At 62.7% G+C, this 14,667-nt stretch overlaps 1 protein-coding gene across 1 annotated transcript; it reads right to left on the bottom strand.

The window, feature by feature from the left end:
* Positions 1-227: 227 nt before the first annotated feature.
* On the bottom strand, positions 228-12,849 carry SYTL1 (synaptotagmin like 1). Its single transcript, XM_029080852.2, has 15 exons — positions 12,695-12,849; positions 10,158-10,425; positions 9,122-9,270; positions 8,862-8,952; positions 8,679-8,727; positions 7,936-7,975; positions 5,744-5,865; positions 4,014-4,145; positions 3,390-3,556; positions 3,198-3,300; positions 2,946-3,107; positions 2,674-2,752; positions 2,119-2,218; positions 667-872; positions 228-525 (listed from the first exon to the last, which is right to left on the bottom strand). The coding sequence occupies exons 2-15, from the start codon at positions 10,283-10,285 to the stop codon at positions 386-388; spliced, it is 1,668 nt and encodes a 555-aa protein (XP_028936685.1). The 5' UTR covers positions 10,286-10,425; positions 12,695-12,849; the 3' UTR covers positions 228-385.
* Positions 12,850-14,667: the final 1,818 nt, after the last annotated feature.

Genomic DNA, 14,667 nt, shown 5'->3' with positions numbered 1-14,667 from the left:
GTCCGTTCCCTGTCCCTGCTTAGCCTGTCCTCCCTGTCTGCCCGGCCTTCCCTGTTCTGGGGGCTATTGAGCTCAGCTTCCCTCTGCCCCCCTGGGTGCCCCGTGCTGTCTTACAGGTTGGCCTGCCCTCCCTCTTCTGGGACATCCCAGCCTCTCCTGCAGCCTCGGGGCAGCCCCAAACGTTCTCCGAACCAGCTGTGCCCTCGGCGCAGAGACCGGCTCCCTGGCACTGTTATAGATTTTATTGCTCCCGCCCACCCCTCCGGGGACCCCTCCGGCCCGGGCACTTGTTTCCTGGGCCTGGTAGGGAGGAGGGCCCTGCCTGGAGGCCGGGGGCACAGCCTGGCAGGGGAGCGGGCGGGAGTTGGCGTTTGGGGCGGGGCAGCTAGGCGCGGGGGGTGAGGTTGGTCCTGAGGGGCAGGATGCCTTCCACCCACTCGCCAGGCTGGGCCAGGAGCTTCTTCCACAGCTGCTGCTCTTCAGGGGTGGAGTCCATCCAGGTCACCTGCAGCCCGTAGCTGCTGCCTGGCGAGAGGAGGGCAGCCGGGGGCTGAGGGCAGGCCCCACCTCGGGCTCTTCACCCACCCCATCCCTGCCCCCTTAGGACCCCCCCCCAGCCCCACCCTGCTCTATCCCCGCCGGGGCGCGTCCCTCCCTCGGGCTCACCGGTGCCCAGGCTGAGGCGGGTGCCCCCCAGTTGGCGGTTGGTGAAGGTGTCACGGTCCCACAGCGTGAGCTCGGCGCAGGCCTGGCGCAGGTCGTCCGCCCGGAAGCCGTCGTATACCATCGTGTGGTTGAACACGGGGCTGAGGCTCCGCTTCACCACGCGTGTCTTCTGCCGGCTGGCACGGCTGTCGTCGGGCAGCACGAAGCTGGGGGGGGCGGGAGAGGGTGTGATGCGGGCGAGGGGTGGGTGAGAGTCAAGGGCGGGAGGGAGGAGCTAAAGAGAAGTGAGTGTGAGGAGGGGGGGCGGGGGTAAGGGCAGGGTAAACTGAGGAGGGCCCTGGGCTGAGCTGGGGAAGTTAGGGCATAGGGAAGAGTCTGGGAGATGGCGGGTGGGGAAGAGTCTGGGGCACCGGGTCATCCCGCCCTCGGCTACAAGGGGGTGGCAGCATTCATTCGATACCATCTATTGAGCGCTCACTACGTGCAGAGCACTGTACTAAGCGCTTAAGCAGGGAGAAAAGGAGGGATGAAGGACAATTGGGTAATAATAATTAATAATGATGGTATTTGTGAAGCGTTATGTGCCAAGCACTGTTCTAAGCGCCTGGGTAGATACAAGGTCATCAGGTGGTCCCACGTGGAGCTCTCAGTCTTAATCCCCATTTTACAGATGAGGGAACTAAGGCACAGGGAAGTTAAATGACTCGTCCATGGTCTCGCCGCAGGCAAGTGGCGGAGCCGGGATTAGAACCCACGTCCTCTGCCTCCCAAGCCCCGGCTCTTTCCACTAAGCCACCCTGAGGAGGAAGGACACCCCGGGACTCAGGGCCTGACCGACACACACGCATTCAATCGCATTTATTGAGCGCTTACTGTGTGCACAGCATTGTACTAAGCGCTTGGAAAGTACCATTCGGCGACACACACACAGCATGCACACAAAATACAAATAGAGTGACCCAGCGTTTAGTCCAGGGCTCTGCACGCAGATGGCTCAGTAGCGGCGTGGCTTACTGGAAGAGACCAGGTTTGGGAGTCAGAGGTCGTGGGTTCTAATCCCGCTCCTGCCCTTTGTCAGCTGTGTGACTCTGGACAAGTCACTTCTCTGGGCCTCAGTTCCCTCATCTATAAAATGGGAATGAAGCCTGTGAGCCCCACGTGGGACACCCTGATTACCTTGCATCTACCCCAGCGCTTAGAACAGGTCTCTGCACAGAGTAAGCGCTTAACAATTGCCATCATTAATTAATAAGAGCAGTGACCGATGATGATGAATGTGTCTGCACACCTGCCTCATGCGCACCCCCACAGACACGCACACATCCACCCCTTAGCAGAGGTTGTTGCCACACCCTCGGGGGGCGAGCGCCCTGACCATGCCCGCACCTGTGGGCTGGGCGGTCGACCCCCGGCCACCCCCGACCCGTCGCCCCCGGCGGGTGCCCAGCTCACCATTGCACGTAGGAGTCGAGCGGCCCCGAGCGGAGCGGGATGAGATTCTGCGCGTCTTTGACCCAGAAATGCAGCTCCCCGCTAGGCGGCAGCCCGGCGCCTGCACCCCAACCCGACCCCCGACCCCCCGCAGAACCGCTCAGAGCCTGGTGGGGGGCTCGGGGGACCCCGGCCCGGCGCTCCCTCCCCTCCCCGACCGCCGCCCCCCACCCTCGGAACCGGAACCTTGAAGGCCCGTCTCCTCCCAGAGGCCTTCCCAGACTCAGCCCCACTTTTCCTCAGCTCCCTTTGCTCTCCCCACCCCCTCTCCCCGCCCCGCAGCACTTATGTATAGATCTCCGATTTTATTTTATATCGATGCCCGTTTGCTTGGATCGATGTCCGTCTCCCGCCTCTAGACCGCGAGGCTGTTGTGGCCAGGGATCGTCTCTCTTTATCGCTGTAGCGTACTTTCCCAAGCGCTTAGTTCAGTGCTCCGCACACAGTAAGCGCTCCATAAATACAATAGAATGGATGATTGGACCGGCAGGAGCAGGGGTGGGGGGCAGAACTCACCTTCGTACCCAGCTGGGATGAACTTGAGGGCCAGGGCGAGCAGGCCTCGCGTCGGGAGGGCATCCGGGCCTCCCGGGGTCTGGGGAAGAGCGGGGGTCACTTAGTTCAGTGCTCTGCATACAGTAAGCGCTCAATAAATACGACTGAATGAACTGAATTAATGTCTGGGGGTCAGGGAGCCACCACTTGGGAGGAGGGGGCCGGGCTGGTGAGGCCAGGGTCAAAGGGGACGAGGGGTAGGGGTGTGTCTGGGGGGAAGGGGGGGTCCTCACCCGGGCCTGCAGATTGAGCCAGGCGGGCTCGACGCTGTCCCAGTCCCACGTGTCCAGCGGGATCTCGGCCTCCCCCAGGAAGAGGTTCCGTGCCAGGCTGTCGTGATGCCACACGGACAGGCTCAGCACTCGGCCTGGCAGCTCGCTCCGCTCCATCGGGTACTGGGGTGGGGATGGGGCGGTCAGAGGGGGCGGGGAGGGGAAACGGCTCGCCTCCAGCCCCCTCTCCCCAGCCCCCCTCCCCACGCACACCTTGAAGGTCTCGTTGTAGACCGGGTTCAGGCTGCGCTTCTTCACCGCCGTCTTGCGCTTACTCCGGCCGGACTTGTCCGGGAGAAGGTAGCTTTTCACGTACCTGCGCGGGGCGGTGGGGGGGTGAGGGGGGGAACGGGCCGGACCGGACCGGGTCCCCCCCCACATCAGCACCCCCGGGCGGACACTCACGGGTCCGAACGTCGTTTCTTGGCCTCGGCCAGGCCCCGGCACTGGATGACCGTGACCTGCAGCTCTCGCCGGGCCGGCTCGTAGAGCAGACACACCTGGATGGCCCCACGCACAGGCCCCGAGCTGAGCTCGGCCTCGCTGTACAGGCTCAGCAGGCTGCCGCTCAGCTAAGGGTGGACAGATGACCGGACCGGGCCCGGGGGACGGACAGCCGGGCCGGGGGGGGGCGGCTGGTCAGTCCCGGGGAGGAGACAGGCGTCCTGCTGGGCTACCGAGGGGTCTCCTTGCGGAGCAGAGCACTGTGGCCCTCCCCCCCGCTTCTCATGCCCCCGCTGGACCCCACCTTGCCCTCCACAAGCTCAGACCCCTCCTCTCATGCCCCGGGTGGACCCCAGCCTCCCCCCGACCAGTGAACCCCCATCCTCCACGAGCTCTCCCCCGGGGTCTCACCCCCCTCCTCTCGTGCCCCCAGACTGCGAGCCCGTTATGGGCAGGGATCGTCTCTATTGTTGAATTGTACTTTTCAAGCACTCAGTACAGTGCTCTGCACGCAGTAATCGCTCAATAAATACGATGGAATGAATGAATGAATGAAGGCATGACCCCGCCCCATCCCGTACACACCGTGGACGAGCTGAGGCTGGACACGGATGAGCTGCTGCTGAGCATCTTGGAGAGGGGGGACCCGGGGTCGCCGGTCCCGCCCTCGGGGGAGCTCGGCGTCTCCTCCTGCCCGTTCTCCAGCGCCCGGACGCTCTGGGGAAGGAGGAGGAGGATTAAGAACAATAATAGTATTTGTTAATAATAACTCAGTGCTTAGAACAGTGCTTGGCACATAGCGCTTAACAATTACCATCATATGTATATAATAATAATTCTTAGGGTATTTGCTAAGCACTTACTGTGTACCAGGCACTGTACTAAGCGCTGGGGTGGATACAAGCAAATCGGGTTGGACTCAGTCCCTGCTCCACTTGGAGCTCACAGTCTCAATCCCCATTTTACAGATGCGGTAACTGTGGCCCAGAGAAGTGAGGTGACTTGCCCAAGGTCACAGAGCAGGCAAGGGGAGGAGTCGGGATTGGAACCCATGACCTGCCGACTCCCGGGCCCGTGTTCTCTCCACTACACCACGCTGGTAAGCTCTTACTATGTGGCAAGGACTGTACTAAGCGCTGGGATAGATATAAGATCATCAAGGTCCCAGTCATCATCATGGGGCTCCCAGTCTAAGTAGGGAGGGGAACAGGTGTTGAATCGGCGTGGCTTAGTGGAAGGAGCCCGGGCTTCGGAGTCAGAGATCGTGGGTTCTTATCAACTGTGTGACTTTGGGCAAGTCACTTACCTTCTCTGTGTCTCAGTTCCCTCATCTGTAAAATGGGGACTGAGACTGTGAGCCCTACGTGGGACAACTTGATTACTTGGAATCTACCCCAGTGCTTAGAACAGTGCTTGGCACATAGTAAGCGCTTAACAAATACCATGATTTCCCCCCTTCTAGACTGTGAGCCCGTTGTGGGCAGGGATTATCTCTAGTTGTTGCGGAATTGTACTTCGCAATAGTTTAGTACAGTGCTCTGCACACAATAAGGGCTCAATAAATACGAGTGAATGAATGCATGAGTGAATCCCCATTTTACAGGTGAGGGAACCGAGGCGCAGGGAAGCGAAGTGACTTCCCCAAGGTCACAGAGTCGGAATCAGAACCCAGGTCCTCCGACTCCCCGGCCGGGGCTCTAGCTGTGTGACTTTAGGCAAGGCACTTAACTTCTCTGTGCCTCAGTGACCTCATTTGGAAAATGGGAATTAAAACTGTGAACCCCACGTGGGACAACCTGATCACCTTGTAATAATAATAATAATAATAATGTTGGTATTCGTTAAGCGCTTACTAGGTGCAGAGCACTGTTCTAAGCGCTGGGGGAGATACAGGGTCAGCAGGTTGTCCCACGTGGGGCTCCCAGTTAATCCCCATTTGACAGATGAGGGAACCGAGGCCCAGAGAAGTGAAGTGACTCGCCCCCAGTCACCCAGCTGACAGGTGGCAGAGCCGGGAGTCGAACCCACGACCTCTGACTCCGAAGCCCAGCCTCTTTCCACCGAGCCACGCGTGGGCCAACCTGATGACCCTGTCCCTACCCCCAACGCTTAGAACAGCGCTCTGCACATAGTAAGCGCTTAACAAATCCCAACATTAATAGGGTCCCGTAGGGGGCGCTGCTTCCCCACCGCTCCGCTCCGTATTCCGGGATCCAGGTTTTGCGCCGAGGGGGGAGGGCGTCGGGTCCCTTCCCGTCCGCCTCGTTCCGCTCCGGGTTTTGCGAGGGTCCGGGCGGGGTTTGGCTCCGCCTTACCTGGGCCGGGGGCGACACCGGCCGCTCGGTCGCACCTCCATCCCGGACTGGATCGCGCTGGGGATCAGGATCGGACTCCGGCTCCGGCTCCCCGGACCTTTCCTCGAGGACCTCCGGACCCCCTAAAAGAAAAGGGGGGACTCACTGAGGCACACCCCACCTCCCTTACCGACATCCCTAATATATATCCTATAATATAGAGGGAAGCAGCGTGGCTCCGTGGAAAGAGCCTGGGCTTCGGAGTCAGAGGTCATGAGTTCGATTCCCAGCTCTGCCACTTGTCAGCTGGGTGACTGTGGGCAAGTCACTTCACTTCTCTAGGCCTCGGTTCCCTCATCTGTTCCCTCATCTGTAAAATGAGGATTAATTGTGAGCCTCACGTGGGACAACCTGATGACCCTGTATCTCCCCCAGCGCTTAGAACGGTGCTTGGCACATAGTAAGCGCTTAACAAATACCAACATTATTATTATATATCCACTTACCTATCATTCTCTTCATTTCTATGGATGCCCCTTTACCTCTTTTGCTGTCTCCCCCCTTCTAAATAATTGGTATTTGCGAAGCACTTACTATGGGCAGGGCACTGTTCTAAGCGCCGGGGTAGACACAGGGGAATCGGGTTGTCCTACGTGGGGCTCACATTCTTAATCCCCATTTTACAGATGAGGGAACTGAGGCACAGAGAAGTGAAGTGACTTGCCCACAGTCACACAGCTGACAAGTGGCAGAGCCGGGAATAATAATGTTGGTATTTGTTAAGCGCTTACTATGTGCAGAGCACTGTTGTAACCGCTGGGGTAGACAGGGTAATCAGGTGGTCCCACATGAGGCTCACAGTCTTGATCCCCATTTTACAGATGAGGGAACTGAGGCCCAGAGAAGTGAAGTGACTTGCCCACAGTCAGCTGACAAGTGGCAGAGCCGGGATTCGAACCCATGACCTCTGACTCCCAAGCCCGTGCTCTTTCCACTGAGCCACGCTGCTTGTGCAGAGGACTGTTCTAAGCGCTGGGAGAGTTACAGGGTCATCGGGCTGTCCCCCATGAGGCTCCCGGTCTTCATCTGCATTTTCCAGATGAGGGAACTGAGGCCCAGAGACCTGCCCAGAGACACACGGCTGACAAGCAGCGGGCGGGGATTGTCCCCCTTTCTTGCCCATTTGTACTTTCCAAGCTCTTAATACAGTGCTCCGCCCCCGGTCCTCGGAATGATAACGATGATGGTATTTGGGCAAGTCACTTCACTTCTCTGGGCCTCGGTTCCCTCATCTGTAAAATGGGGATGAAGACTGTGAGCCCCACGTGGGACAACCTGATCACCTTGTATCCCCCCAGCACTTGGAACAGTGCTTTGCACGTAGTAAGCACTTAGCGCATACCACCATTATTATTATTATTATTATTATTATTATTTATAATGGTGGTATTTGTTAAGCGCTTACCATGGGCCGAGCACCGTGCTAAGCGCCGGGGGAGATAAAGGGTGATCACGTTGCCCCACGTGAGGCTCACAGTCTTCATCCCCATTTTACAGATGAGGGAACCGAGGCCCAGAGAAGCGAAGTGACCGGTCCAAAGTCACTCTGCTGGCAGGTGGCAGAGTGGGGATTAGAACCCATGACCTCTGACTCCAAACCCAGGCTCTTTCCACTCATCCATGCTGCTTCTTATAATAATGGCATTCGTTAAGTGCTTACTATGTGCCGAACACTGGTCTAAGCGCTGGGGTAGATACAAGGTCATCAGGTTGTCCCACGTGGGGCTCACAGTCTTAATCCTCATTTTTCAGACGAGATAAGTGAGGCACAGAGAAGTGAAGGTGACTTGCCCACAGTCACACAGCAGACAAGTGGCGGAGCCGGGATTAGAACTCATGACCTCAGACTCCCGACCCCGTGCTCTTTCCATTGAGCCACGCCGCTTTACCCCACACTGCTGTTCTAAGCGCTGGGGTAATTGAAGGCAATCAGAATGTCCTACGTGGGGCTCACAGTCTCAATCCCCATTTTACAGGTGAAGTAGCTGAGGCACAGAGAAGCGAAGTGGCTCGGCCCGGGTCACACGGCAGACAAGCGGCAGATGCAGGTTTAGAACCCACATCCTCTGACTTCCAAGTCCATGCCCTTTCCACAGAGCCACGCAGTAAGCGCTCAGTAAATACGACCGAATGAACGATCGAATGCCGCTCACCTGCTGCCGGGGATCCGGGCTCCTCGGCCGGCTCTGTATCCTACAGGGGCAGCGGGGGGATGGAGAGCTCGGTTGGACACAGTCCGGGTTGCTGGGCCTCCTCTGCAAGCGGGAATCCGGTACCCGGAGTCCCTGGGCAGAGAAACTGCCCCTGCCCCTGCCCCTGCCCTTCCTCGGATCCTCCCCGTGCCACCCGCCCCTTCCTACCCCACGCACAGAGCCCCCAGGCCCACCGCCCCCACCCCGGCACGCTCCCTGGGGCCCCCCAGAGATGGGGAAGTGTTGACCGGATCAGTGTGTTTGCGAGTGTGGGTGAGTGGCAGAGGCCAGTTGGGTGAGATTCTGCATCCTTGTCTGGTAATGATATTGATAATGATGGCATTTGTTAAGCGCTCACTGTGTCCCAGGCACTGTACTCAGCGCTGGGGTGGATTACAAGCTAATTGGGTTGGACACAGTCGCAGTCCCACGTGGGACTCACCGTCTCCACCCCCATTTTGCAGATGAGGGAACTGAGCCTCAGAGAAGAAGTGACTTGCCCCAGGTCGCCCAGCAGACAAGCGGGGGAGCCGGGATTAGAACCCACGACCTCCTGACTCCCGGGCCCGTGCTCTAGCCACTCTCCCTTGCTGCCTCTCTGGTCCGCTAAGGAGCGACATTCCCGTCAATTCCAGTGGGGAAGGAGCTGCCCATTAAGGGTGCCCCCCATCTTCCCGCCCTCCTCCCACCCCCACCCCGCTTACGGGGTCTTCAGGGAGCGGCTGCTCCTGGAGGTCATCCTCTACCGGGCACCTGGGGGGGGGGGACGGGACACGGGTCAGCAGCCCACGGCCCCTGAAGACCTGGAAGCCTCCCTACCCACGTGGTCCCTCCAGCTGCCCCCCAAAACTCCCCTCCAGCCCCCCACGGGTTCAGAGGTCCCTCACCTGGCTTCGGGCTCCGCCCCCGAAGGCGCTCTCTCTCTCTCCCCAGTGTCCTCCTGGTCTTCGCTCTGGCCACCCTGGTGCTCCTGGTCGCCTGGCCGAGACGAGGTGGTCGGCGACCCCGGCCCGTCCTCCCCCGACCCACCCCGGTCCCTCCCCGGAGGGTTCGCCCCGGCCCCAGCCTCCGGGACAGCCTGCTCTCCCCGAGGCCTGTTTCAGAGCGAGCCTTCGACTCGCTCCTCACCCTTCGACTCGCTGCTCACCCTTCGACTTCTTCTTCCTGCGGATGGAGGCGCGGACGAGGTCGGAGCCCAGGTGGGCGTGGCGGTGCCGCTTGGAGCGGGCATCGTGGAACCAGTCTCCCGTCAGGGTCTTCAGCTGCTCCGGGTCGGACAGGGACTCCCGCAGCTTGCTGGGGACCGAGGGGAGGGGGCACCGGGGTGACTGCCAGCCGGGGCTTTCCCTCCGGGGCTCCTCTAGCCCTCGCCACCTGCTGCCCTCCCGGCGGGCATTGGGCCGCGATGCCCTCTGCCAGGACAGCTGGGCACGGAGCAGGCCAGGAGAGGTCTCGGTGGGTGAGGCTCCGGAATCAGGAGGACGGAGGGGAGGAGGCCTCCGCTTGGGCTGAGACCCCCGACGCCCCTCCCCATCCCTGCCCAACGCCCCCCCATCCCGGGCTGCCCGGAGAAGCAGTGTGACCTACTGGAAGGAGCCCGGGTTTGGGAGTCAGAGGACCTGGGTTCTAATCCCCACCCTGACGCTCGTCTGCTGTGTTACCTTCACCTCATCTCTCTGGGTCTCAGTCACCTCAGCTGTGTAATGGGGAGTAAGACTGTGAGCCCCGTGTGGGACAGGGACTGCGCCCAACCCGATCTGCTTGTATCCACCCCAGCGTTTACTACAGTGTCTGGCACGTAGTAAGTGCTAAACAAGCACCCCAGTTATTATCGTTATTATTCCCGTTTCTTAGAGGAGCGGCTTGGCCTGATGGCAAAAGCACGGGCTTGAGAGTCAGAGGACGTGGGTCCCGATCCCGGCTCCGCCACCTGTCCGCCGTGTGGCCCTGGGCAAGTCACTTCACCTCTCTGGGCCTCAGTTACCTCATCTCTACAAGAGGGATTGAGACTGTGAGCCCCACGAGGAACGACCTCATTACCTTGTACAGACCCCAGTTCTCAGAACAGTGCTCGGCACACAGTAGGCGCCTAACAAGTACCGTCGTCATTATTATTAGCCGCGGGCCCGCCACCCGGGGCCCGCCCACATCACCCAGCTTCCCGGCCAGGGCCCCGGCCTCACCTGACCCTCCCCTCCTCCAGCAGCCGCAGCCGGGCATCCCTGATGAGCACGGCGGCGATGGCCTCGTGCTCCTCCTCCGTCAGGAAGCTCAGGTCCAGCAGCACCTCGGCCCCCAGGTCCTCCGCCATGACGGCGGGGCCGAGGGGGCGGGCGCCGCGCGGGGAGCTGGCCGGGTGAGGCTGGCCCGCCGGCGGGGGTCTCTGTGGGGCCCCAGGTGATCAGCTGGGGGCCGTGCCCGGTCGGGGCAGGGGCAGCGCCCGGCTCCTCCCTGCCGGAAGAACAGGCCGCTCAGCCCCACCTGGCCCCTCACCGGTGTGGGCGCCGCAGCAGGCAGCCGTTCTCCTCCGGGGTCTGGCCCGGTGCCCCCCAGGGATCGGCCCAGCGCCCGGGAGAAGCAGGCGGCCTAGTGGGTCGGGTCCGGGTCTGGGGGTCACGGGACCTGGGTTCTAACCCCGGCGCGGCCACCGGCCTCCCGTGTGACCTTGGGGAAGCCAATTAAGTTCTCTGTACCTCAGTTTCCTCTTCTGTAAAATGGGGATAGAGACCGTGAGCCCCAAGTGGGACAAGGACCGTATCCCACCCCGTGAGCTTGTATCTATCCCAGCGTTGAGTACGGTTGCCTGGCACGTGGTAGACACTGAACAAATGCCACGGTGATCGATTATTACCTCAATCGGGGTTATTTATCGGGCATCTACTACGTGCAGAGTATCGTGCGGAGGGGAAATAAGATAGCTGACGGGATCTCTGCCTTCGGGGAACTTCCTCTCTAGCTCGGGAGGCAGACACAGAAGTCTGCCGGAGAGAGGAGGAAGTGAGAGCGGAAAGACAGGTAGACAAGGGAACCAGCGGAGGCGGCAGCGGTCCGGGTCTCGGGGGGCCTCGGAGTCAAGGCCGGGGAACGGAGCGACAGTCCAGCCGGTTCGCGGCGGGGAGGGTGACCGGAGGAGACGCCAGGTTGGACAGGGCGGAGGGGGCGGGCCCTGGGGGAGCCTGCACACCCGAGTGAGGAGGAGGCTCCTCTTGCTTCCCCCGCCTTCCTGTCTGAGGCAACCACCTTCCACCCTCAGCCGCCCGAACACCCAACTTCCTCCCTCCCCGGCCCGGGCCCAGCCTCCCTCGGCGTCGCCGCTGCCGCTCCGGGCCCAGGGGACCCCGGCGTCCCGCCGGGGCTCCTCCGGCAGGCTCGGCCTGGGCCGACGGGACGCGGGGAGACCCCCGCCCCGGGGTCCCCGAGGCTGCGGGGTCACCCCGTACACACACTCTCCTCCCCAACCCCGGGCGCGGGCCCGGCCTCCGTTCCCCCGGGGAGTCCGTTCCGCCCTCGGCGGTGCCAGGCTGGCTGGGGGGTTGCCCCCCCCGTCCGTAGGGCCGGAAGGATCTCCGCCTTGGCCCGGGATGCCCGGACGCCCTACGTCGGCGGCACCAGGATCCGGGCCCCCCCGCCCAGCGATGCCACGAGTCTCCCCACCCAGAAGGAAAACAATTCCTCGGAGCCAGCCGGCACGTGGCAGCCGGGGGTCAGGGCCGGCGGGCCCAAGATAGGGGCCGGACCGGGCCCCGGGGGCACCGACGGAGGGCAGGGGTGGCAGGGGCCTACGTGGCCGGGGGTCACCTCGGGCCTCCAGGGGCCCGGCGGCCTACCCGCACGCCTTCCCCCAGCCCCTCGCGTAGGCCCGGGGAGGAACGCGAGGCGGACGGCGAGTCCCAGCCTGCCCGCCGCACCCTCCTGCCGCCGCCGAATCGGCTCCCCGCCCCGGGACCTTCCCCACCCCGGGACCTTCCCCACCCCGACTCCCCTCGCCCCCCACGGGTGCTCCGGCTGCCCCTCCTTCCTTCCCTCTTCCCCACGTCTCCCCGTGCCGAGGGCCGGGGGACGACCACTCCGGTACCACTCCAGAGCCAGCCGCGGAGCGGGGCAGAGGGGTGTGCAAACCTGGGGGGCAAGGAAGAGGGAGAGAGACGGGAGGGGAGATGGGGGGCGAAAAGGGTCTCGTCCCGCCCTCTCCACGTGCGGCCGGAGGGGACTCGGGCAAGGGGTGCGAGGGGTCTGGGGGAAGCGCGCCCCCCGCCCCCCTCGGGGCAGGTGATGGCCCTCCACGGTAGCCCCCAGCGGAGTGGGCGGGGGTGCACCCGACCGCGCCTGGCACCGTGCGGGGTGGCTGGGCACCTGGGAGGAGGGGAGGGGCTGGGCACCCCTCAGGGCCTTAAAGCTCAGCTGGGACGTCGCCCCCGGCCAGCGGGCAGAGAAGGAGGGCCCGGCCGACCTCTGTGGTGCCAGGCCCTCGGGGGCCGTGCACCGGCCGGGGCATTTCCCCTGCCCTCCCGCCCCAGGCCAACCTTGCCAGGTGGCTTGGCCTCACGCTGGGAGGCGAAGGGGGCCCCCCGGGGGGGCAGAAGGGGCGACCCCCAGCCGTCCCCCCATCCCCTGTCGCCCCCTCCGGGGGTCCGTCGGTCCCCGGCCCGTGGGCGGGGCGGAGGTGGAGGGGTTTCCCGCCCCCCGCCCCCGGGCAGGTGGGTCCCTGAGGCGGGTTTACCTGGCCGAAGGCGGGGAGAGCGTTTAGCGGCGGCAGCAGCAGCAGCAGCAAGAGGAGCAGCGGGCCGGGACGGTAAGGCTGACTCAACCCCGGCACCCAGGAAACCCCTCCCGCAGAGGGAGACGCAAAGCCGGGTCCGGAGCCAGGGCCCGGGCGGACGGGACTCCTCGCCCCCTCCCCGGGGCCCAGCCCACCCTCCCCCCCCCCCCCGGCGGGACGCCCCTTCGGCCCCGGGACTCCAGACTCCCGGCGAGGCCGGGCGGAAGCGAGATGGGCGGGGCCGGCCGGCCCGGGGACTCGCCCGGTCCCGGGTTCGAATCCCGCCGCCTCCGCCCCTTGGCAGCCGGGTGGCCTCGGGCGAGTCACTTCACTCAGCGCGGCTCAGTGGAAAGAGCACGGGCTTTGGAGTCGGGGCTCCTGAGTTCCAATCCCGGCTCTGCCACTTGTCGGCTGGGTGACTGTGGGCGAGTCACTTAACTTCTCTGCGCCTCGGTTACCTCATCTGTAAAATGGGGATTAAGAGTGTGAGCCCCACGTGGGACATCCTGATTCCCCTGTGTCTACCCCAGCGCTTAGAACAGTGCTCGGCACATAGTAAGCGCTTAACAGATACCGACGTTATTATTTTTATTATCGCTCCTCCGGGCCTCAGTCCCCTCGGCTGTGCGATGGGGATGAAGACCGGGAGCCCAGCGGGGGACCGCCTCCTTCCCTGGCGTCTCCCCCAGCGCTCGGCCCATAGTAAGCGCTCAACAAATACCAACAATATTATTATTATTATTATTAATCCCGTCTCCGCCCCTTGTCAGCTGTGTGATTTGGGGCAAGCCTCGGTGACCTCACCTGTCAAAGGGGGGTGAAGACTGCGAGCCCCAGGTGGGGCCCCCCGATGACCTCGTTACTACCCCAGCGCTCAGAACGGCGCTGGGCACCTAGTAAGCGCTTAACAAGTACCATCGTCACCCTTATTCGTTAGAAGCCCTGGGTTCTAATTGCGCCTTTAGCCCCTGTCTGCTGTGTGGCCTTGGGCGAGTCATTTCACTGCTCCGGGGCTCATTTCCCGCAGCTGTGAAATGGGGGGGGGGGGGGACGAGACCGCGAACCCCACGGGGGACGGGGACGGGGGGGTCCAACCCGACTCGTATCCGCCGCGGTGCTCATCTCACTGCCGGACGCAGAGTAAGGGCTTAACGAGTACCACGGTCAACACTTCACTTCCCGGGGCCTCGGCTACCTCGACTGTAAAATGGGGGTAAAGACTGTGAGCCCCACGAGGGACCCGGCCTGGTCATTTTCTACCTACGCCAGGGCAAGTCGGGGGGGCCCCACTGGGGACCGATAGTTCTCTGTCCCTCCCCACCCCCAAAATCGTCCTTTACACCCTCCTGATCGGGGCAGGGTGTCAAACGCGTGGGAACAGGAAGCAGCGGACGAAGACATGGAAGCTGCCTAGTGGGGAGGAAGGAGGAGGAGGGCAGAAGACAGCCCCGCTCTCCTCCCCCCAGGACTGGCCGCTCCTGATGAATGGGGAAACGGAGGCACAGGGAAGGGCACCCCCTCAGGCGAGGGGGTGGGGCTGGGTCCGATCTGATGATCTTTTACCTACCCCCGATCTTGTTCCACGGGAGACATTCACTAGACGATGTACCGGAGCCGCTGGGCGAACTCTTCACTTGGAGCCTTCTTGAAACCAAAGCCCAGCCTAGGCCACCATTTCCAGGTAGGCTTCAATGGTATTTATCGAGCACTTCCTATGTGCAGAGCACTGTACCCGATCAGCCCCTCCTGCCCACAACCTCCTCTAGCTCTCCCCTCACCAGCCAGCCACACGCGGGGTCCCCGGGTGCCCACCTCACCTGATGGAAAGCTCTCTGAGGGCAGGCCCGGGGAGAAAGAGATGCCCGCCACCCCCCAGGGCCATCTCCCGGTGGCCCGGCTCGGGAGACGTGGCAGACGAGCTCCCCGCGGAGGGC

Source organism: Ornithorhynchus anatinus, chromosome 16, assembly GCF_004115215.2.
Source record: "Ornithorhynchus anatinus isolate Pmale09 chromosome 16, mOrnAna1.pri.v4, whole genome shotgun sequence".
NCBI classification, from domain to species: Eukaryota; Metazoa; Chordata; class Mammalia; order Monotremata; family Ornithorhynchidae; genus Ornithorhynchus; species Ornithorhynchus anatinus.
Note: the sequence above shows the minus strand (reverse complement) of the source record. Positions and strands in the feature narration are given on the sequence as shown.

Coding starts and splice junctions, on each gene's coding strand:
- SYTL1 (XM_029080852.2), bottom strand. CDS start 10,285: ATGGCGGAGGACCTGGGGGCCGAGGTGCTGCTGGACCTGAGCTTCCTG. Junction 2,753..2,945: donor GGCTCAATCTGCAGGCCCGG/GTGAGGACCCCC, acceptor GCTCTTCCCCAG/ACCCCGGGAGGCCCGGATGC. Junction 526..666: donor CCGCCTCAGCCTGGGCACCG/GTGAGCCCGAGG, acceptor TCCTCTCGCCAG/GCAGCAGCTACGGGCTGCAG.